General features: G+C 44.3%; 1 protein-coding gene across 5 annotated transcripts in view; it reads right to left on the bottom strand.

Moving 5' to 3' along the window:
• TBC1D1 (TBC1 domain family member 1) overlaps positions 1 to 18,838 on the bottom strand; it is a 182,124-nt gene extending 163,286 nt beyond the window's left edge. The window contains exons 1-2 of one of the 5 annotated variants that reach the window (XM_090035743.1): positions 15,866 to 18,838; positions 6,850 to 7,365 (exon numbers count right to left, since the gene is read on the bottom strand). In XM_090035743.1, the coding sequence (XP_089891869.1) occupies positions 6,850 to 7,266 (417 nt within the window). In that variant the 5' untranslated portion in view covers positions 7,267 to 7,365; positions 15,866 to 18,838. The remainder of the gene's footprint in view (positions 1 to 6,849; positions 7,366 to 15,865) is intronic. The other 4 variants (XM_090035742.1, XM_090035744.1, XM_090035746.1 and 1 more) reach the window with 4 other exon arrangements.
• Positions 18,839 to 23,239: the final 4,401 nt, after the last annotated feature.

Raw genomic sequence — 23,239 nt, 5'->3', positions numbered from 1 at the left:
GCAACTGCCAGACAGAGCTTTATCACCAGGGATCCAAGTTTTCCATTTGCCACAGAGCAATATGGTAAAGCACAGGTTTTTTTCTTTTTAAGGAGAAAGGCATGGATTTTCTCTTTTTAAAGGGGAAGACAATTGATTTCTTTTGTCTTTTTAAGAGGAAAAGCACAGATTTTCTCCTTTAAAAGAGACAAATGTGAGAAACAGCAGATATCCCCTTGCAGGCTGACAGAGTTCCAGCCTGCAAGGGGCTGGTGGGAGCAAGAGAAGGGCAATCCAGCAGGGGGAACCACATGAGCGCGTGCGTGTACATATGCACATGGAAGCCAGACAGCATGGAGAACATCTCCCACAGCTCCTCACAGGTAAAATGTGGGGGAGGGGAAGCTCCCCTAGTGAGGGAGGGGGGAAGGAGTTGGGCAGGGCAGGGCTGGGGGTTGCCCAGGACTGGAGCAGAATGTGTGGCCGCAGGGCCCAGGTGGGGAGCAGGACAGAGCTGCAGGCTCCATCACGGTGCACACTCCTGGGGGTGAGGGGAATGGGGGCCATGTGTCCCCCAGATTTATGTACCAGGCAGGGGCAGATGTGGGCTGGCTGCTGCAGACTTGGGGCTCCCTAACCTGCTGCCCTCCCCCAAGGGCCTCCACAACCCAGCAGGGAGGGCTCAGTGCTGCTGCTAGGAGTCCCATGCCACTATATCAAGGCACACCCTGCCCATGTGGCAGCAACAGCAGCAGCAGTGGCATGGAGTTGCACCCCCCACCGCTGCCAGGTGGACAGGGGGCACCTTATTATGGCAGTGCAAGGCTCCCAGTGATGCCACCAAGCCTCCCTGCCTCACTCTGCCCTGCCATGCCAGATCCCATCCACTGGGCCACAGATGCCCCTGGGGGAAGAGCAGTAGGGAGGGGAGCCCCAAGCCCACAGTGACCAGCCCACATCCACCCCTGCCCACAAGCTCTGTTCCAGCCATGCCATGTGTGGGGGAGTGGGAGATAGGCTCTACAGCAGCCACCACCTCCCAAGGGTAGCAGCTGGGGCTCTGGTACTGCTGGGGGCGGGGCAGGCAGGGAGCTGTGAACCCAGGTCTCTGGCCATGTAGCCCAGGGGTCCCCTCTGGCAGGGCTGGGGGAGGGAGTTGGGGGAAGGGAGTGAGTGGCAACAGTATGGACAACTGGAATATCAGGGCTTCTCAACACCAAATGGGGGGGGGGGGTGTGCAGAAAAGGGAGGACAGCCAAAGCTGGACCTATATCCTAGCGAGCAAAGGAGGCAGGGGAAGCTCTGATTTTCTATTATAAGAAACCCAAAATCAAGTGCCAAAGCATACAGCTATTTAAAATTTATTTTCTCATAGTGATTGAGATACAGGTAGGCTTTCTAACTGCTTTAACATTGTAAATATATCAATAAAACCTTGTGTTTAACTGACACACACACGAGTGGCATTTCATTTTAATCATGGAAAAACACATATTTTGGGCTTTTAAATCATAGAATGTGTGATTTTATCAGAGAATTTACAATTTTTAAACAGAGAAAACTAGGATCCCTATAAATTATCACCAATTACTTAAAATTCACGGCTTTACATTAAAATTAATGGCTTTACATGGGCCTTTAAGTAAAACAGGGCACAAATTATCCTACATCTAAACCAGGCTTAAGGCTTTATTAAGATTAATAAAGATAAAGTGGGCAATTTCCCACTTGCTATACCAAGCATGTCTGATAAAAAGAATCTAAACAGTTAAATGAAACAAATAATTTGATATAACAAAGAAAAATGACTCGTGGGATTTGGAATCGGTTTCCTAAATTGAATAAAACTATGGAGTTTTACTAGTACATTGTTTTTCATGAGACTTGGCAATTTTGTAGCAGTAGAGGACTATTACCCTGTGACAATGCTCTATTAATAATTTATCATTATCTGAATTCATTTCTTTTCCACTCTAGTGCTCAAAAGAAGCGATAGGAAGAACTAAGGAGTTCTGTTTACCATCCCCTCCTAGAAAGGTTTGGCACAAAGAACTGCAGTACAGCAATGCTTCAGTTCACCATACCTCTCAATCCACCAAATCCTAAAAGCAGGACAGAAAAAGTTCTTCAAAAACAAAACAAACAACTCTCCCAAAGTTTTCATTGCTTTTTTGTCATGAACCTTCAATAACAGAGCTACAATAATACTGTATTTGTATTATATATGCCATGGTGGGACTAAAATAAGGGACAGTGGGCAAGTCTGCATCCTAATATATGAGACTTCACTCTGATCTACAGGGACCCTCTTGATGAGTCACTATGCCCACTCAGTACCTAGCCGCTCTAAGCTGTCTAATAAGACCAACTTGAGATAGTGAATTTTCTACTGTGCCAAGATGATTTCTTGAGTTTTTTTTGTTTTTTTATTATGTATGTCAAACAGAGATAACTATTTTTCTAGAAGCTTGGAGTCGCTTCATTATCTGCAGTAGTTAAACCCAGAGCATAAGAGCTTAAGGTTTCAGAAAAATCCACTGTCTGTATAGCTTATAGATTGTCTAACTAATACTCCAGGCCAAGAGGGAAAAAAAAAAAAAAACCAGCTGGGGAAACCTTTAAAAACCATAGATCTTAGCAATGTTTGAAATAGAGCAGTGGTGTCAAACATATAGCCCACAAGCTGGATCCAACCCATAGAGCCACTCTATTTGGCCCATTGGTGTGGCCAGAGAGGGAGCAGCCTGATGCAGAATCTGGGGCCCTTGGGTCCTAGTGGACATGGCAATCAGCAGCAGGAGGGCAAGCAAGGTCACTTCGCCCATCTGAACTGATGCAACCCTACCTCCTTAAATGCTGGTCCTTGCTGCATGTCCTGTACTGGATCTGGACCTGGAGCTGCAGGACAGGGCACAAGGTGGCAACAGAATCATAATCATAGAAGTAGGGTCAGAAGGGGCCTTGTAGATCTTCAAGTCCGATCCCCTGCCTGGGCAAGAGAAAGAACTGGTCTCAAATGATCCCAGCTAGTTAGGCATCAAGCCTCTTCTTAAAGATGCCCAGGGTAGGAGCCAGGACCACTTCCCTTGGAAGTTGGTTCCAGATCCTAGGTGCCCTAACTGTGAAGTAGTTCTTACAGACATCTAATCTAAACCTACTCTCCAACAATTTATGGGCGTTATTCCTTGTTGTGCCAGGCGGTGCTAGGGGAAACAAGGTCGCTCCCAAACCCTTTTTGTCCCCCCTAGTGAGTTTATAGACAGTCACCAGGTCCCCCCTCAGCCTTCTCTTGTGAAGGCTGAACAGGTTCAGGTCCCACAGTCTCTCATTGTAGGGTCGGCCCTGCTGTCCCCGGATCGTTCGGGTGGCCCTCCTCTGGACCCTCTCAATGTTGTCCACATCCCTCCTGAAGTGGGGTACACAGAACTGGACACAGTACTCCAGCTGTGGCCTGACCAGTGTTGCATAGAAGGGGAGGATCACCTCCTTGTCCCTGCTAGAGATGCACCTGTGGATGCATGATAAGGTCCGGTTAGCCCTGCCAACCGTGACCTCGCATTGTCGGCCCATGTTCATCTTGGAGTCAATAATGACTCCAAGATCCCTTTCTACCTCCGTGCTCTCAAGAAGGGAGTTTCCCCATCTTATAAGTGTGCTGCTGGTTACTACTGCCCAAGTGCAGCATCCTGCACTTGTCAGTATTGAAGCACATCCTGTTTTTGCTAGCCCACCCCTGTAACCTATCCAAGTCTTGCTGGAGTCTCTCTCTCCCTACTAGTGTGCTCACCTCACCCCAAATTTTGGTATCATCAGCAAATTTAAACAGGGTGCTTTTCACCCCGTTGTCCAAAACACTGATAAAGAAATTGAACAGCACAAGCCCAAGGACCGAGCCCTGGAGGACACCACCGCCCACCTCTCCCCAGGTCAAACATGACCCATCCACCACCACCCTCTGAGCGTGACCCTTCAGCCAATCTGCAGTCCATCTGGCTATGTAAGCATCAATGCCACAGTCACCCAATTTTTAAATGAGGATGGGGTGGGAGACGGTGTCAAAGGCCTTGCTGAAGTCCAGAAAGACTACATCCACAGCAACACCTGCATCCAAGGCTTTTGTGACCTGTATATATGAATGACACACACCCCCCGCCCCCAGCCTGTGCATAATTAGATAGTTAATTGACATACATGCTGTGTGTGTATGTGTGCATCTATCTGTTGTTGGGTATAATATGTATTATACACAGTGTGTGTATATGTATATGTGCACACTGTGTATAATACATATTATACCCAACAACAGATAGATGACACATACACACAAAGCATGTATGTCAATTTTTCACACAAATTTACTAAATAATTTTACCAATGGCCTTGCATTCAAATGTTAACATTCTCTCATACAAGGTAGTGAGACAGTTTCAAGAGTGGTTTGAGAAAGACTGAATGCTCATGACTACATTCAAACTAGATTTATTGTCATTCAAGATGACAAAAGCAAGTAGGCTGGAAGCTCCATCTACATCAGCTAGAACCTTTCCCAGAGTTATCAGCAGAGATGCAAGTGATGACAGATCTTGTAGTTTACAAAAAGCCTGGAGGCTTTTTGCCCAATAAATATCTATCAGATGTCTCACCTCTAACCAGTACAATATTTTGAAGGAAGTCTGGGACTAATGAGAAAAAAATGGAAGATCAATTTATTAAACCTACTGTAATTTAAATTTATTACATTATATGACCCTGACTGGTGGAATTAAAATTTTTCAATACAGCCAAATTTTATTACAATTCCAGAAAAAAAATAGCTTCTATACATTTATTCAGTGAGATTTAACTGCTAAACAACAGTTACATACCTGTATGAGAACTAGAATTATTTTACAGGGGTTTTTTTATAAATACCTCAACTATATTGCTAAATGAACCTAGACTGCTGCATCTATTTTCTATAAACAAGGAAAACAAATACAGAGATATTTTTTCCATTTTAGGAACAAGAGAAGAAGCTGATCCTGCCAACCCAATCTAAATCTGGACATGTTATTTGAGTTCTCATAAGAAATGTTGCAGGGATTGAAAAAAAATCCTCAGAGATCTAATGGACTGCAGCAGGGATCTCCTGAGTCACACCTACCACAAGTTTAACCTCTACTTTGTTTTTTTCTCCTGTGAACAAAATGGAGATAAATTCCACCCTGCTACATGCAAATCTCCCTCTCTTTTCCTAGTTGAACATATACAAAATCCAATAATATTCTCTCATGGTGGAACTCAAAAAGCTGTTCTTTGCCTGTGAGGGAACCTGTAAACCAGTGGGGAGGGCACAACCCTGGGAATCCCTGCTCCCAAACGTTCTTCATGCATTTAATTTAAAACAGTCATAAACTGTTAAAGACAAACAATAAATACTAATTTAGGACTCCCGAGTTTAGTGAGGCACCTAGACAGATTTCTAGAGCTATGGCACCTTTGACGATCCTTCACCAGGACACAGATGCACAGAGGTATTTAACTGCTTAATTCTCACTAAAAAAAAAAAATCAGTGGAAATTCCCTCTAGATATTCTTGGGAGTCAGGCACCAGCATGCTTTTGGCGATTTGGACCTAGTGTCTAAAGATGGGAACCCCAAAATTTTGCCCTCTAAAATCTTACGTTTTGCTTCCCTCCCTTTCTTATTTCAAACAGCTCCAGGAGTTTGATCAAGCAAGTGGAAAGGGCATTCTGTTTTTCACTCCATTAAACATAAGGAAATGTGTTTGGTATGATCAGTGTTGTTTATTCACCATAATCCTTATGATAGCATAAACTCACATAATTAAGTACATAAGCAAATTGTATTGTATATTTACCAGTTTCTTCCTATTCAAGTCTTAAAATACCTACTCCCAATTTTCATCACTTACATGTGTAAATCACGTATCCTGCATTTTTAATCCAACAGGGTTATTTCACTTAAGTGCTGATGATGCATGTTGTATTTGACTGTTACTCTATCATAGCTGTCTTTATCTGGAAGGAGGCTAGCTATAACAGCTTCTATAAAGATATGATCTGTAAGACTTATTATCTTGTTTCAGACCAGGTAGGCAAACAGCTAAATTTCATATGAGGTACAGATACACGAGCACCAAGTGCTTTACTAGGACTACCCTTGTGAGTGATACATACAAGACTTGTCCCAACCCAAGATCTTCCAAACTTAGTTACTAGAACTTTAAATCCAGTGATGAAGGATATGCCACTGGCTTTGTGTAAAAATCAGTCATTAACCAAATGCAACAGCTTAATGCCAAATTCTGGTCATCTTACTCATGCAAGCAATGGCTTTAGTAGCTTTAATTTAAATAAGATGAACAAACTTATTTCCCTATTTTTAACACTATAGTCTTTTCAGTGGGAACACAAGCTGTTCTTATAACATAGGATTAAAAGGGAGTTCACAGAAGCTCATGGGTGAAAACCCAACCCTGATTACATCAATAGAAAAACTCCCACTGGCTTCAGTGGGGCTTAGCATTTCAACCCATATCACTAACTAAAATTAATTAGCTCAATAAAACAAATTAGGCCCTAGTCCTATGAAGCTTTACATATGTTCTAACTTCACACCCTGTGGATGGTCCAAAAGTCCATGCAAAAATTTTGGCTGCATGTGAAATTAACCCCCTTTTAAAGAATAAGTCTTAGTCTGTAAAAGTAAGGTCAGGATTTCAGATGGCAATGAAGAAATCCAAACACCACAGGAACTACCTCATTTTGAAACACAAGGTATTTACTTCTCTTATGCATCTACATTACATCCTTAAAATACCAATAGCTCAAAGAGCGTAGCAAAGTTGAAGAATGGCTTTTTACTTACTTTTGTTTGATCATCAGCTCTGAATACATAGCAGATGCTCTGCTGTTTTACCGATTTATCCTTTATCAGACAAGCAAAGTAACTTGGATCATGGCTGTTATGAATCAATTTAAGGACTTGCTGGGGCTTATATTCGAACAGACTGGAAGAAATCAAAGGATCCCACTGTTGGCTTTTGCCTGAGTCTAGTTCACATCGTAGTCTTACTGGTGAAACATAAAGCCGGATTTGGCTGACGTTAGGTTCTCTCTTAGTAGACTGCACACTTAGTCTCCGGATCTCTGCCACAATCCAAGGAAGCATTGCCATGGTGGTTAGAGTGTGCACAGGTAAAGAACCAACAAGTTGGAGACTGAAATCCACCGAAGTATCACTGGATGCTGGAAGTTTTTTAACTTTGAATGTTATAGGCTCCATGTTTTAATCAGTAAAGGTCCCAGGAATCATTCACTGATGTTTCCGTTCCATGGAATGAAGATATTTGGACAGTGCCTTCAGCTACAGAGTAGAGGAATTCTAAAAGGAAAAGTTCATGGAGTTACTCTAGCAATCATTTAGAATAGTTTCTTTATAAATTAAGATCACCATTACTGGAAATATTCATAGATTTTAAGAAAAACTGAGATAATCTTGTTTGAGCTCTTGCACAACATGGGCCAAAGGACTTCCTGGAACAAAGTACCACTCAGGTTCCAATAACTGTGGTTGAACCAGAGCAAAATCATTTAAAAAAAATCCAACTCTGACTTAAACTTTACTATTAAAACTAAGTTGATACTACTTAATTCCACTGGTTAGCTGCCTTATTGTTTAAAACCATACTTTATTACTCTTACTACAGAGAATGCTTTGACCCTTCCTTTAAATATTTTTGTGATTTTTCTACACAGCAGACAGGTTTTTAATCCATTAACCCAGGAGGCATTTGCCATGAACCTGATTATCCTGGGGTTTGACCTTGATCAAAACAGGAACAGCAGTCATTTACATACTTCATCCTTCCATGTTGCATTTCTGCTCCTCCACCAGTAGGTGATCAGGAAGGTCACACCCTGGCTGGATTGTCCCAGAAATGACCTATAACCTTACAGACACACAGTGCAATGTCCCAGAAAAATAGCAGTAGCATATTTTGTCCTGCATATTTTGGCAGGACTTAAAGAGGAACTGTACATTTACAACCACATTACCCAAGTGAACCCATTTAAAAAAAACATAGCAGCAACACTAGCTTACTTCCAGACTTTCCAGTCTTCTGTCACTTTCTCAGTCTTCCAAGACTATAAAAAGCTACACCATGAATCCAGAGTACTCTCCCTCCTTTAATACTTCATTTGAACAGACATGTTAAAATATACTAGTACTAATGATAACTTACCCTAATGCATTCATTGCTTTATGTACTATGGCTACAGCAAAGTTTGTTTCTTTGTGCAGCTGATTAAAAAAAAAAAAAAAATTCACACTTTTTTGTGCAAATTTTCCATATATTTGTCCTGTATTTTCCCATTAAAACAAACCGATTAGAAAAGCTTCTATCAGTTTGTAACCACCTGAAAATTGGAATGAATATTTCAAGATTTGGGGGAAGGAAGGTGAAATGTTTATTGTTTAAAGAAAAAAAGAAAGAAAAAAAAGAGAGCGCAAACAATTTTTTTGGGGATGGGGATACTTTACAATACTTTGAAAACATCCAAAAAACATAGTACTGTACCTACTTTACAGGAAGAAAAACAAGATCTGGACAGCTACAGGTGTTGAACCTTTTATAGCTTTTGCATCTAAAACTTCTGGATACTAGACAGATGAACATCTTTTAATAGTTTTACGGTAAGCAATTTTAGGACTGGAGAGCTTACCAAGAGAATCCTACAGTTTAGGCCTACAAAAAAAAAAAAAAATAAAGCAACCTGAATTTGCTAATAACCTAGAACAGTGGTGCCCAACCTTTTGTCCCCCTGGGCCAGATGAGCAGTGCCAGGTCCAGCTGCAGGCAGCACATGGGGCTGGTAAAAGAACCTCATCCTGCCACAGGGGACTGTGCAACCTGACCCTGATCCATCTGCTGCAAAGGCAGGGAACAGTCCAGTCCTGATCCAGACAAGTGGGGGGCAGGGAAGGAAGCAGCCTGGTTCTGATCTGGATACACAGAGAAGAGTAGAGCAGCCCTTATCGGACCTTTGGAAGATAATGGGAGCAGGGCAGAGCAGCACTGTTGTGGGGAGGGGAGGAGCAGCCCAACCCCAATCCAGACTGCAGGGAGGGGATGGGTATGGGAATGAAGTGGCCTTTATGCAGATGCAGGGAGGGGGCAGGGAGTAGCCTGGCCAGATCTCAACATGTGGGATAAGCCTGGCCCTGATCCCGCTGCACAGCAATGACCCAGGCAAGGCTAGAACCCACTATGGAGAGCTTCTCACTTCACAGCTGCTATTTTTTTCTGACCCATGGAGATCCCTGTAGGCCAGATATCATAGCTCCATGGAATGGATTTGGCCCATGGGTCAGAGGTTGAGCACCGTTGGCCTAGAAGTCAATACCCCTCCCACCTTCCACACACCTCAAAAAAGTTAAATTCTCATTTAAAATTACAGTAAAACACTGCAGATTCTGCAGAAGACTTCAATGGACAGACAAGGAGAACAGTCCAGAAAGCCGTCTTTTATAGGGTGCACTTGTACAGCAGAAGACCTCAGCTTCAGAAAGCATCTACTGTATACATTTTCCTCACCAATATACATTTTCCTCACCAATACAAAGTTCAGTAGGAGTCTTATCACTGCGGTCTTGTAAAGGCTTCTGTCAAAAGAGAGAGAAAACCAATAGGGAATTGAAGCTGTCTCTTATCTTATTGAGTCACTGTGAAACTTTTTGTTGTTGTTGTTGTTAACAGAGAAAATACAAGTGCCTAGGTGGTTTTGATTCATTCAGCACTCTAGGAGGCAAAACTGTTCAAAAAGCATGAAAATGGAGTTTACCAACTATAGCTTTGTTACCTAATGGCAAGCACAATCTCAGCATAATAGGGGTATGTGAAGTCTGTTCTCAGCTGAAATCAATATGGTTAATGTGTGCAACAGGGCAAAACTAGCCCAGTGTTTCCACTCAACCAATTTGATTTGTCAGCACAGCACTGCATTTGAGACACAAAAAAAAATCTCTAGACAAATCTGCTGTTTCTCTTTTCATAAAAGCTGTTAAATGTGTAATTTTCATGGGAAATCTGTATACTGAAATCTGAAAAACATCTTTTAAAGTCTATTTTTTATCATCACTCTCAATTAAATAAAGAAGATACTCTGACAAATAATACTGACCAGAACAAAAATCATCCTCTTTGAAATACAAAATGAGACATGAGTATCTTAAATTTAAACACCCAGGACACTGATCCTGTGACCAGAGTTCAGGATTTCCTCTAAATCAAATTTAGTAGATTGAACAGAACAAAATCCTTAAATATCTTTGCACTAGTAGAACCACTCAAGTAATGGCTTTTAAATCTGGATGTAGAGAAACAATAAATTAAACTGAAAATCAATGACATCATGAAAAAATATGAGAATCAATAGTATAAGCTGTAGAAATTCTGCAAATCTGCATTTTAAAAATGTTATCTTCCAAGAGTCCAGAAAACTAGAAGATACCTACATAAATCTGCAGAACCCTAAATGCTTCATTAGTCCCACATACCAATATTCAAATCATGATGTTTCTTTCTGCAAATGGTTTGAGTTAATGTAACAAGGTATCCCTCCTGAGTAAGCAAATGCTACTTGCAAAGAAGCTTGCATATGCCTGTCTAGCAAAAAGTCTTCTGTGCCAACTTCTAATTTCAAATGCTTCTCTCCTGAGCAGACCGTGAATTTCTAGACTGTAACAAACACGGCCAATGCGACTACCTCTAGTTACACTCTACAGTACTCCATGATCCCAATATCATAAAACAGGGCTGTCCAACTTCTGAGCAACTGAGGGCTGCAGCACCCCCAGCCGCACACAACCCAGGTGAGTGCTGCATGGCACTCAGTGGCAGCATGTGATCTTAACCCCGCATCACAATGTATGGAGCTGCTGACATGCTGTGCAAGTCCCCAAACCACAAGCTTCCTCCATCCCCTTATTCCACATGGACATGCCATGCAGGCCCCTCTTCTCATCACCCAGATAGGCCTCACATAGTGCCCTCCACCCTACCAGATGAAAACACTGCAACATGCCAGTCTCCCACTCCCCACCACATGGTGGGTGACTCCACTGCACTTCACCGGCACCGAGGCTGTGCAGAGCCCCCAGATCCCAGAAGCCTTCTAGTCATGTGCTCCCTCAGCTGTGGACCAAGGGCAGGAAGAAGCTCAAGGAGGGAGGGGGAGTCTGGGGACTCCAGAGGCAGAACAAAGTAGGGAACACTGTCTGAACCAAGAGCCTGAGGGGCACATATTAACCCCTCAGGGTCTGCATATGGCCTATATGCTGCCAGTTGGACAGCCCTGCTATAAAGTGTTGCAAAGTAAACCAGAGGCATCTCACATTACAAGAGTGCAACATATCCTATTCAACGCCAAGTCTAAACTCTATTAAAAAGCAAGCTGTTTTGTCACAGTTCAACTCAACTGTTAGAATGTAATGGATCTAAATGGAAAGATGGGTTCCACTTGCTTTTTTAAAAAGTACCTTGCAAATATTAATATAAACCACTTCAGTACCTATATCTGTTACTTGCTAAAGGAGCCTTCTTTAAAAATTATCACTTCTGGCATTTGAATGATGAATGGCAATAAAAGAACAGATGCACCAAGCTCAGCTTTAGTAGTCCCAAACAGGACTCAGAATAACACCCAAACGATGAACTTTTAGATATCTAACAGCCTCTCTCATCCCTTCCACATTACCACACTTTCTTTGCCACATCCTCCTCTTATCTTTATGTGTGTACAAATGGCATCCAAAATTCTATGAAGTTAACGTTACTGATATAAATGCAATTTAATTAAATGTAAAGTAAAAAGTATATGCTACCTTAAAACCTGATCTTACTACATTTAGGTGCATGTTAAATCTTAAGCCAATGAATGGGTCTACTCACATTTAAGTTAAACACATCTGTCATGGTTAAAGGGCCAACTATTGCCACAGACCCCTTGAGACCCTCTCAAATCACCCCTCCAGTGTATGCTTCCACCCAGAGGGATAAAGATAGTGAACCTTAACACTAAACTGGATGTTTGGGCTGCTGTATCCCTGTTTATCAATTGTGTTAACAAGACAGGCCCAAAATGTGTTTGACTCCCACAAAGCGCTTTTCCTCCCAAGCCTGCAACTGTGACTGATTAAAGTGACTCTAAAACAGCCTCTTCAAAACAAAACATTAAAATTCTTCTTTCGCACATTGCAAAGGGAAAGACTGTAATGATGACAAAATTTGTCTGTAATGATGCTACTACCCTAAGCTTTAATCTTCCCTTGCAAGCTGTAGTAAATTCCATTCAAAGTTACTCCCACCTCCTACTTGTAAAATAGAGAAGAAGCATGCTGCAGCATGCTTCTTCTCTTTCTCCACTTGTAGCCCTGTCAGTACCCAGTGAGACCCAAGGGCAACCCCAGCAATTCAGTCAACTGCTTTCATAACTACACTAGTATCTCTAAGGACATACCATACTTACCCGAATCCAAAATACATGAAATTTAAGACTTCCTCTCCACCCCCAGTATATTAGATTCCACATACAGAATCTAATATGTTGGGGGGGGGGGTATCTTAAATTCTTCCTCCTCACCACTACAGTGGAGAAAGCAGTAGCCAGGGGGCAGGCACGCTTGCCCCCCCACCACTGCCTGCCCATCCCCTTGGGCTGCCACTTACCCTTTGTGGGGACTTTGGCTCCAGCTTCAGCCCCAGCCACAAAGCATATAGTGGCTCTAGACCTAGCTCTGGCTAGGTGGTAGCCACAGATCTGGCCCCAACCCCAGGCTTCAACAGTGGTGGCTACAGCAGCAGCCCTGGGCTGCACAAATCTAAGATGAGATTCCCCACCCCACCCACATTAAGTGTGAAAAAAAAACCTTAGCTAGGATTTGAGTAACTAAGGTACTATCTCCTTTGACCCTAGCCGAGGTCTGGGGAAAAAAAAATCTTGCCATACTGCTAAGAGCCAGGTATGGGCATTCCTCAATGAATAACTTTCCCATTGTTTCCTAAGGATTCCTCCTAGTCTCCTGAACCACCTTAACTTTGCCATTCAATCATTTCCAATTTGTTTCCTTCTTGACCGCCTTCACTCAGTTAACTCCCTGCAACCAGACAAGATAATATGAATCAGGTAAACTGAAGCGCATATTAAAACTTTAACAATACAAATAACCTCTTCAGACACTACAACATGTCTAAATGTTTTACCAGATTAGATCGTAGATTCGCCTGACAGAAGACAATGATTCTGATTTCCATGCAATTTACACTGGTATACATTAGGACAAATAGAAACAATTAAATGCAAGATGGACTATACAAAAATTGTACCAAGTTTTAAATTGCCTAGGAACTCATTTGGGCTAATGGACATTTCAGTTTTAGTGAAAGCAGCACAATATACTTTACAAAAAGGTCATTTGGTACAGTCACTTTTCCCTGCTTTCTGTCACCAGTGCCCCTCCAGTAGGGCAGGGACCCCAAAGCCCGGGCAGGGCCCCCCCCTTGCCTGAGAGCAGCTTCAACAACAGTAGGCCCACTGCGCAAGTACATAGCTTAAAAGGGCGCACCAACAGCAAAAAAGCCCCAGTTAGGCTCCGAAGCAGCGAGAGACGCGCAGGTGAAAGCCCACTGCACCCCTGCTCCCCCAAAGCTCCCCAGAGACCCCCCGGCAGCCACGGAGCCCCCCCAATGACCCCCAGCACAGCCAGAGGTAAGCGGGACCCGTGGTGGCAGGAGGCAGCTGTGTGGAGCTGGGCCGGGTCTTCCCCCGCCCAGGCCCCTACTTCACCCAGCCCCCCAGGGAGCCACACGAACAGGCTGAGGAAACAGGTGTGCTTGTCTGCGTGAGTCAGCACAGCGTTCACGCAGGAGGGCGAGCGAGAGGACCCAAGACCCAGCCTGAGAGCGCCCTAGGGTAGACAGACTCAGGCCCAGCCTGCCTACCAGCAGCACGCCACAGATGGGCACATGCTGCACCCCTCAGGTCCCTTCGGGCTCTGCAGCCCCCCCCAACACCTCAGAGACGGTCACCCAGACAGAGCCCATGGTTCCGGGCTCCATGCAGATGGAGCCTCTGGCTCTCGGCTGCGCAGGCTGCCTGTCCCTTTTTCAGGCTCTGGGGCCCGGGAGCATGGCCACCTCCCCTTATGAGGTCTGCTCCCTATTGGGGTCTCTGGTGCGCCAGCTGGAGGACCTCCGGGCCACAGTCCAGAGACTGCGTGCCATCAGGGACTGTGAGCAGGAGATAGACTCCTACTGCCAGGCCCTTCTCCTCTGGGAGCCGCAGGGTAGACCACCATCTCCCTTCAGGACAAGGGAGGACTCCAGGACCTCCCACTCTGTCCAGTCAGGGGCATGGACCAAGGTGGTCAAGAGCCCTAGGGCCCGCCGCACCAAGACCCCTGCCCTGCCGGAGCTGAGCAGCAGGTACCCACCTCTTGCTGCTCCAGCAGAGCCTGCTGAATTGCCAGCTCCCACAGGCAACACATGCTCACCTGCAGCTACCACCCACGCTTTCCCCAAGACAAAATGTAAGGTGTTTGTTGTGGGAGACTCCATCCTGAGGGGGCAATCTGCTCCCCTGACCCCTTAGCCCAGGAAAAGCACAGTAAAAGCAAAACACAGAAACCTCTATAACATTTCCTGAGAAGCGCCATAGGTGATAAACTGAAGAGCCACATGTGACTTGCAAATCAGTGTGAGTATCACTAGCAGGGCTCATGGGTTTAAGGCAAAATGATTGAGATACGGGCTTCTTACTGGGAAGAATAAAAAAAAGGAGGAAACTGTGGATGCCTGACATTCCCGACACACCACATATCCCATGGGAATGTAAAGAAATATTTTCAAGGTACTGTAAAATTGACACAGTTTTCCTTCTCTAGTGGCCAGGCTACACTAGCACACCTGCACTACAAATGCTGTACCATTCCCCAGAGCTGGTGTAGCTGCACCTGATTCAGCAAGAGCCAAGGCAGTAACACAGACAGAGGATTCCAACAGTCTGCAGTGGAAACCACTCACTAGTACCAATGCCCGCTTTTAATACTTGAAGGGTGAGTGTGTCCAAAAGCTTGCAAATAAGTAAAATAATCTGTTTGCAAATATCTAGTAGTAGGTGTAATAAAAGACAATCACCTCTTCCACCAGTTTGGATTGCTTTACAGCTACCACCTGGGCAGCTACACATCTGTTGGACAGTGGCAGTGACAGTCCAACCCGCAGGCAAAACCCCAACACCAGCTGAACTGTGTTGCACATTACTACTGATGCAGGTAAGACCTTGTTTTATCAGCAGGCCTCAAGACTGAGAGGACAGATCCTAAACAACTAAAGAGACTTCCTCAGCCTGAATGGTATTTAAATCCAAAAGCTTGCTAAAAAATTTTTCTAACTATTTGCATTGGTCTAATAAAAGATATCAGATTCACCCTAAGAACCTTGTCTGCCTATGTCCTTAGACCAACACGGATACAACCTACACCCCTGGGACCTAAACACCCTGCTCAGGCGGGGGGGGGGCACGGGGGCAGCTTCTGGAGATTTACACCAGGCCCCTTTTGAAGTCACGCTGCTGGCCCAGTTTGCCACATCCTGAGCTGAACCCGCACGGCTCACCGGCATCGGCTGTCTGCTTCGAGCGGCCCAGGGCCAGCTCGAGAGATTCTCTTGCTCAGACCGGTCTCTTCTGGAAACCAGACTGAGATGTAGCAAACTTGCAGCGCGAATCAGGTGCAATGAAGGGAAGGACAGACGCGCACACGCACCCCGGCCCCGGCCCAGCGCTCGCCCGGGACTGCAGCAAAGTCTGGCGCCGACACTTACCGGCCCCGGGACGCTCCGCAGCGCCGCCCGCTCCGCTGCCGCCTGGGCACGGAGCGGCCCCACGCGCGGGCGCCCGGCAGGAGGCGGGGCGCGGATGGACTGGGCCCCTGTTGCGCGCGGAGCAGGCGGGACTTGGCGCTGCCCCTACCTGCCGCCGCCGCTTCCGCGTCGCCCCAGACCAGGCCCCTAGGTGCTGCCTCCTGCCGGTCGCCGCCTCCCACATAAATAGCAGCAGCAGCAGCGGCGGCTAGAGACGGCGGCTGCGGCGGAGCAGAGTCTGCTCCGTGCAAAGAGCTGCCGCGCGTCTGCGAGGAAATCCTGCCCCTCCCACGGCCGCGGCGCGGGCCCGGCCCAGCCCTCAGCCACGGAGGCCGCAGGGCAGCGGCCCGGTAAGGCAGGGCGGGCTGGGGACTCCGGCAATGGCCCAGTCTCTCTGCCTACGGACCTCATGCGCGACTACAACTGCTGTCCCGCCTCCCTTGTAGCCTGGGCCTGGATCCGACTATAACCGCAGAACATCTTCTGTTTTTCACTGGCAGTTTATCAGTCACAAGTTGCCACAACCGTGTTTGCTGACACCGTTCCCGCAGACGTGGCTCGTGTCATGGCAGTGCCACCTTTACCCAGAAGAGCTGTGGACTCTCCGTCCTCGGAGGCTTTCAACACCGAGACACAGCTTTGGCTGGGATGATGGAGCTGAGGATGGCCCTGGCTGGCTCCACGTGGGGAGGTGGACTAGATGTGACCTCTTGAGGTGCTAGCCCCAATACCCTTATTTTTTATGATGACCTTCCCACCAGCTGGGATAATGGTAGAGTTCACATTTGATGGTTTAACACCCAGCACATGGATCTAGCTTGAGTCTCCATGCTGGCCCTATTGCCCCCCTCCCTGTCCTGCCCAGTGTCCCCAAGGGCCCAGGGCCATGCAGCCCTGCCTGCCTTTGAAGCAAGTCATCAGAGGCAGGACACAGGCAAGGGATGGAGCAGCACTCCCTGCAGGGCGCTGAGCCACACTCCAGCTTGGACACCAGCTCTGCTCTTTCAAGCTATAACACCTGCATCCAGCCCCATTCTTACAATGGAACAATCTTCAGTCAAGCTCATGGTTTCTTAACATCTGATTTTGTATAAACTGGTTAGGCCATCTGCAGAATCACTGACAGCTGGCAACACTGGTATGTTTCCAGGATCAAAACCATTTTGAGGAAATCTGTTCTGTACCACAACATGCAGTTATTCAATCTAACAAGCCTCTCAGGGTCAGCAACCTATAGCCCCCAGGCCAGATGCAGTCCACACAAGGAGTGGATCCAGGCCTGGAAGGGCTCATCCCGTCTGCATTTTTTTAAGGGTGTGCCGATTCCTTGACCACTTCATCTACTTCACATTTTGCCAGTAGTATGCCAGTCACTTTCAGGTGCCCCAGCCCATTGTGACAGCTCAGGCAGAAGGCTGCTCTTCCTCCCTGCAGCTTCTGCTCACTGGCACTAGAGTAGTTTCAGGGGAATGGTGGCTCATGGTACTGGCCTGTTTGCAAGACACAGCCCTCATTTGCAAGAAGTTGCTGACACCTGTAATAGACTCAATCTATTGTGAAGCACTATGTTCATCAAAAGGAAGAACATTTTAATGATGCACAGGCATATACACAAACTACTCCAGGAGTATATTTCTGTATGAAATGATGGCTGCTGATCTCTATATACTATGAATCCTGACATTTTAAGTTAAAATATTTAAGTACCTCATTCTATCAGGTCAGTTACCATCTATCTGCCTTGTAACCAGAAAGCCTCATTTTCCATTTGCCGCAGAAATCAGTGGCAGGAGAGTGGGGGTGCTACTGATTGACTGAAAGGCATAAACAACAGCAAACATAAAATCAGACATGGCACCACACTTCTGGCATGTTATGGAAAGACATTTTTAAGTGGAGACTTTCATTTTTAAAACAGATTTTTCTGCTTTTTTCCCCCGTGGAAAACTAGGATCCCTGCTCATAACCCTAATGCAGTCTCATAAAACAAGATAGACTGAGTCCCAAAAGTCAACAGACATGGACTTTTTCACACCAACCAGGTATGTGAATTTCAGTCAGGTTTTTTTCTACCTTGAGACTGATAACAGCCGAATTTAGTATTTAATTTTAAAATCCTAAAGCAAGGTTTGCAAGGAAAACTTAGTAAATATGTTGACTCAAAATCTGTTGTCAGGCAGCTCTAGTATCTTTGCTGCATCTCACACACAACCCGCCAAAAAAAAGAAATTAACAAGAGAAGACAAGGCTGGATTATGAGAGGGTGGGGCCCTAGACCAGAGGTTCCCAGCCTTTCCATGCTGTGGCTCAGCAAACTGTGGTCCAAAAGTGGAGTTATTCCCCTTGCTGCTGCCAGGCGTGCAGAGGGCACCTTGCCAGCAGATGCAGGGCTTGTGTTCCAATAGCTCCAGAAAAAGTGTGAAAATCCTAGCTAATGCTGCTTTTTACTTCTAGGTCTATTTACATATTCTACATATCCCATTAGCTAAACGTGCACTGTGATAAAGAGCATCCGTCAAGTTTCCATATTGTACATATTTTTTAAAGACTGCATAACAACAGAACTAGTTAGTAATCATCTTCACAGGAGCACTCTGATAATATGGATAGCATCACAAAAGCCAAGTTGCTGTCATTGATCAAAGCATGTACTTTTCATCATTCTACTTATTAATTTTAGATGTTGTGATTAATCCTTCCTATTCCTATAAATATATTTGAATACCCAAATATTTTAAGATTTTCCTTTTGTTCAGAAGCTGTTGTTACTACGTCATTATCTATCTTAAATTTTATTTATGCATGCATTAGGATGTAATGGGACAGTTTAACAAGCTAATTCTACTGTTCACAGCACTTTGATAGTATGTGACCTAAATCCATTTACCTGGTTTTCAGAAGAGTAATAATCACTAATCAGAAATCAAAATAACATATTTGCAGCAGGGAGCCAAGCAGCAAATATACTAAAATATACTATTTTGGCTGATTTTGTGGACATTACGTGTTTTTTATTTGCATTATAAAAGGATGACATTTACTAAGTGAAGAAATAGTATTTAAATTAGAAATCATGCATGGTGAAACTATTTCCATCTACCATCATGAATAGCTTAGTTGAGAGTAAGATGACAGTGCTTACAATTTTTCTTGTTTTTACAATTGAATTACTGAATGTATTTACATACGGTACTCATATGCCTTAGGCCAGGGGTCAGCAATTACTTCAGCTGGTGGATCACTTTACGAGTTTGGGTGAGCTGTTTGTTGAGGGCCGCACAAAAAAATTTTTCAGAAGATATCATTTTAACAAATTATAGATAAAAAAAATCATACACTAAAAACCAAACATTGACTATAATGTATTTTATTTAAAAAAATAATTTTTGTCCTGATTTATGATTTTGAGTAGGTGTATATTACACACACACACACACACACACACACACACTAGCAAATTGCCCATCAAGAATAACGGGGTGGGGGGAGGGCGGGCAGGCCTCGAGCCCCACGTCCGGACCCTACCCCACAACAGTCACTCCTGGCTTGGCCTCACTCCACTTCCCCCTCCCCCCAGCCTGTGTCTGCCTCCCTCCCTCCCTGCCAGCTGTTTGGGGGGCATCGGGGCAGGGCCGTGGGGTGGGGGGCACTGCCACCACTATCCCACCCCTCCTTCTCCCTCAGGCAGGGAGTGTTCACCACCACCATTAGCCTTCTTACAATGCATCAGTTAAGCAATGTAGCACAGATGCCATAGGGTTTTAGTTTGCTGGTTGGTCTCCTTAAATGAAAGTCAGAATGATTAGAATACTGTAACCTAAAAAGTAGTTTGCAAGCACAAAACTCAATTCAGAATATTTTTCTAAGTATTTGTTACGAGTTTAATCATTCTTACATCATAAGAGTCATTTTGCCGTATTAACAATTTGCATGCTCGGCATATTCTATAGGCACTTTTTAAGTTAGATAACGTCAAAATAACTATTCCACCTCTTAAATAACTTGTATCCGTACTATGTGCATCTGTACAAGGAACACAACTTGCACAAGAGATATATTTACTCTCTCCCAGGTTTAGAAGGCTTATTGGAATTAAAAGTGATTAAATATCATTTAAATGTACATTTAGGTTATAAGTAATCAAAGTGGAAATTTCACAGGTAAAGGGGCATAAGACTTTTTTTTAGCATATGCTGCCGTGCTTTTCGAATATGTAACTTTATAACAGCATGAAATTTTCTTCTCTAAATCCAGCAGCATTTTTTCTCATTAAGTCACTCAATCAGCTCATTTGCCATGGGTCTGATTTTCTAACGTGCAAGTCCCTGCAGCTTCCACTGATTTTAACTGGAATTGTTGCAGCTCATTTCTTTTGACTATCAAGCTCATTACACTGTGCTTGAGCAATTTAGCCATTCAGCTCTCACTAAAACCAATTAAAAATTTACTTGTGCTCTTGGGTGCAGTCCATTTTTGACTCTGGTCTTGGTAATTACTGTTTTTGGAGAAAATCTAAAGGGCCTCTATTCAAAATTCAAGGCTTTACCTCATCTTTGAGAATAATGACTTTAGTGCTGTGTAATTTCAGAGTTGCTAGCTAACAGCTTGGGTCTAAGAGGAGGACAACTATGAGGAATACTTCTAGTTTAGTAATGTCTCTTAGAAAACTTGATAACCTCCTCTGTTCAACGTTCTTTTTCTTAATTGTAGTTCTCCATTTAATTTCAGTTCCATGTCCCTGCCCTCCTCCCAAAACACATAAGAGAAAGTTGAGGAAAGCTCTGGAAAAAAACAAGTAATTATTAAGTGATGGCTTATTTTGAGCTGCTAGTTCAACTCCCTAAACAGGATTTTGTTTCTATTATGTTGGGGTTTAAAGGGATGTTAGAAGCTGGTGATTATTCATTACTAAGCAAGCAAAATCATGTATTGCCATATATCTGAGGTCTTTTAAATCTTTGTATTAATAAAAAAGTGACTTGATATACATGGTGGTGAGGCATGCACATAATTACGCAAGGCAGGGGTGGGAGGGAGAAGCAGCGGTAGCTTCCAGCTGCCTAGCATTGGTACAGCTCCCCATACCCCAGCTAGGGAATAGCTATTGGGCAGGGGGGAAGAAAAGCAATGGTAACAGGAGAACATCTGCAAGTTGCCCAGCTTCAGTACAGCTCCTCACTTCTCAGTCTCTGCATGGGTACAGGAATAGGCAAAGCCCTGGGGCTCTCTGTAGGTTGGATACAGCAGCTCTGTATTTGTCAATCCCTGTGTAAACTGTTTAAAAGATGTGAATGTTGTATTATGGTGCCTTCTCAGCAATTCTCACACAAAGCAGGCTCCACAAATGCTTAAACTGACTTATTCACAGTACAAGAAACACAGGATGTGGGTATTTTCCTGGTGTGGTTCATGTACTCTTGTATCTGTTTCCTTTCGTATACAACAAGACTGTTTAGTCATCTGGTATATCACAAACCTACTTACAGATTTAAACAAATTCATTCAGAGGAAATACGTGACTTTCATTTTTGCTGGTATTATTCTAGTGCTATAATGCATTTCCAAGCCCCTCAAAAAGACAGATGATGATGGGAAGCTTCTAAAGAATGATTCAGCTACTAAAGGTCAGGTTTCAGCCCAGGTAAGACATACCATTCAAAATATTTTAAGAGTTTACTTTTGATCAAGAGTCTATTCTTGATCCAAAGTGAGTATGATCAAGAGCCTCTCTTGCATGATGTAAAAACTGCTCACCTCTGGCCTCGAATCTCCTTCTAGGGTCTCTTCAGGTACTGCAGCAGTACCACAACAGCTTCTTATATCTTCCATCTGCCCTGCAGTTACATAAGGGACTAGGTCATGGGCAGTCTTGTCTAACAGACCACTAGAAGAGGGTGAGAGAACGGGGCAGAGTTTGAAATACAGGCCAAATCTGAGGCCAGGAAACACCCAATCCAGGGGGAAGGTCTGAATCAGAAGCAGAGTTGAGGTTCAGGAGTCGGAGGCCAAATCATCAAATCCAAGGAAAAATCCAGAAGACAGACTCAAAAAAGAGTGAACAAAGTCAGGAAACCTGGACTGCAAGGCTTGCCAAGGCAGACCTTTTGCAGGAACTACTGGCTGGCCTGGAGTCTGCCACAAGTGGAGATAAATGGGAAAGTTTTCCTAGCAGGCATTCAGGGGGCCTAGATTGTGGCTATCTGGAATCATTAGCTGGGTTAGGGTTGCCTGCCTGCCAGTCAAAGCCCCGCAGGCAGGTGTGACTTACAAGGGAGAAAGCCTAAGCTGGGTTGCCTGATAGGGCCTCTGACAGGCTGGCACAGAAGCCATGACTGAGAAAGATGGAATTCCCTCCCTACCTTGCAATCTCTTCTGATTGCTCTAACATGAAATGATTCTTGCCCAGTTTGGAGTAGACCTAGCATGGCACTGGGGACCAAAAGCATCATCACACATGCCTGAGTTGCACCAAGTCTAGGGTCAGAACCGAGTTCGGGGTCCTAAATAGAATCAGCACATTCTTCTGTAATGTAATAATGATTTAATTAACATATAGAAGCAGATTACCTCTTTAGCATTTACCCAGTTCTAAGTGTCTAAGTCCATCTCTCAGATTGTCCATCTCAGAGGCAATAAAAAGGTAAGTAGTTTAAAAATATGCAGATACCTATGGTTTGTAGACATCTCTTCAAAGGGAGCCCAAAGATACATTTTTTTGACCCACAGAGTGAAAAATAAAAGATGAAAACTAGCCCCCTACCACACATTTTTTATATATCATGCAATTTACTTCTTAATTGGGCAATACATTTGGCAAAGTAATTGCATCAGAAAAATATACATCCAGCTATAAAAGAGCCAACCAGCTACAAAGTTAGTCCTTGAGAATGTGTAACAACTTTATAGCTGGTTTCTATCTAGCTTTAATTTGAATGTGGCAGCACCTTTAGATCCCAAGTTGTTCTTCATAGTACCTGACCTGACAGCTTCCTGGCAACAAATTTATTTTATAGACCAGCCTAAAAAACCCACCATATGGAGGAAGGAAGTCAGGTCATTTAATTGTTAAAAAACACCTGATAAAATGAATTGTGAATACAACACCCACTAAAGTGGGCACCCACTCCTGGGGAATGCAGAGTTTGAGGTGAAAAATAGAGTGTGAAGGGATAGCAGAATCCACCACTTCTATACAACTGAGCTGAAATTGGACAATCAAAAGCAAAGGAATATTCTATGACAATGTTGTCCAACAGGGAGCCTGTGGACAGACTGCGAGGGGTTGGTTAATGCTTGGCCCAAGACTCCTATCCAGTCTGCTCCTGTTATCATTCC

This window comes from Crocodylus siamensis, chromosome 2, assembly GCF_052110815.1.
Source record: "Crocodylus siamensis isolate JL-2025a chromosome 2, ASM5211081v1, whole genome shotgun sequence".
Taxonomy (NCBI): domain Eukaryota; kingdom Metazoa; phylum Chordata; order Crocodylia; family Crocodylidae; genus Crocodylus; species Crocodylus siamensis.
Note: the sequence above shows the minus strand (reverse complement) of the source record. Positions and strands in the feature narration are given on the sequence as shown.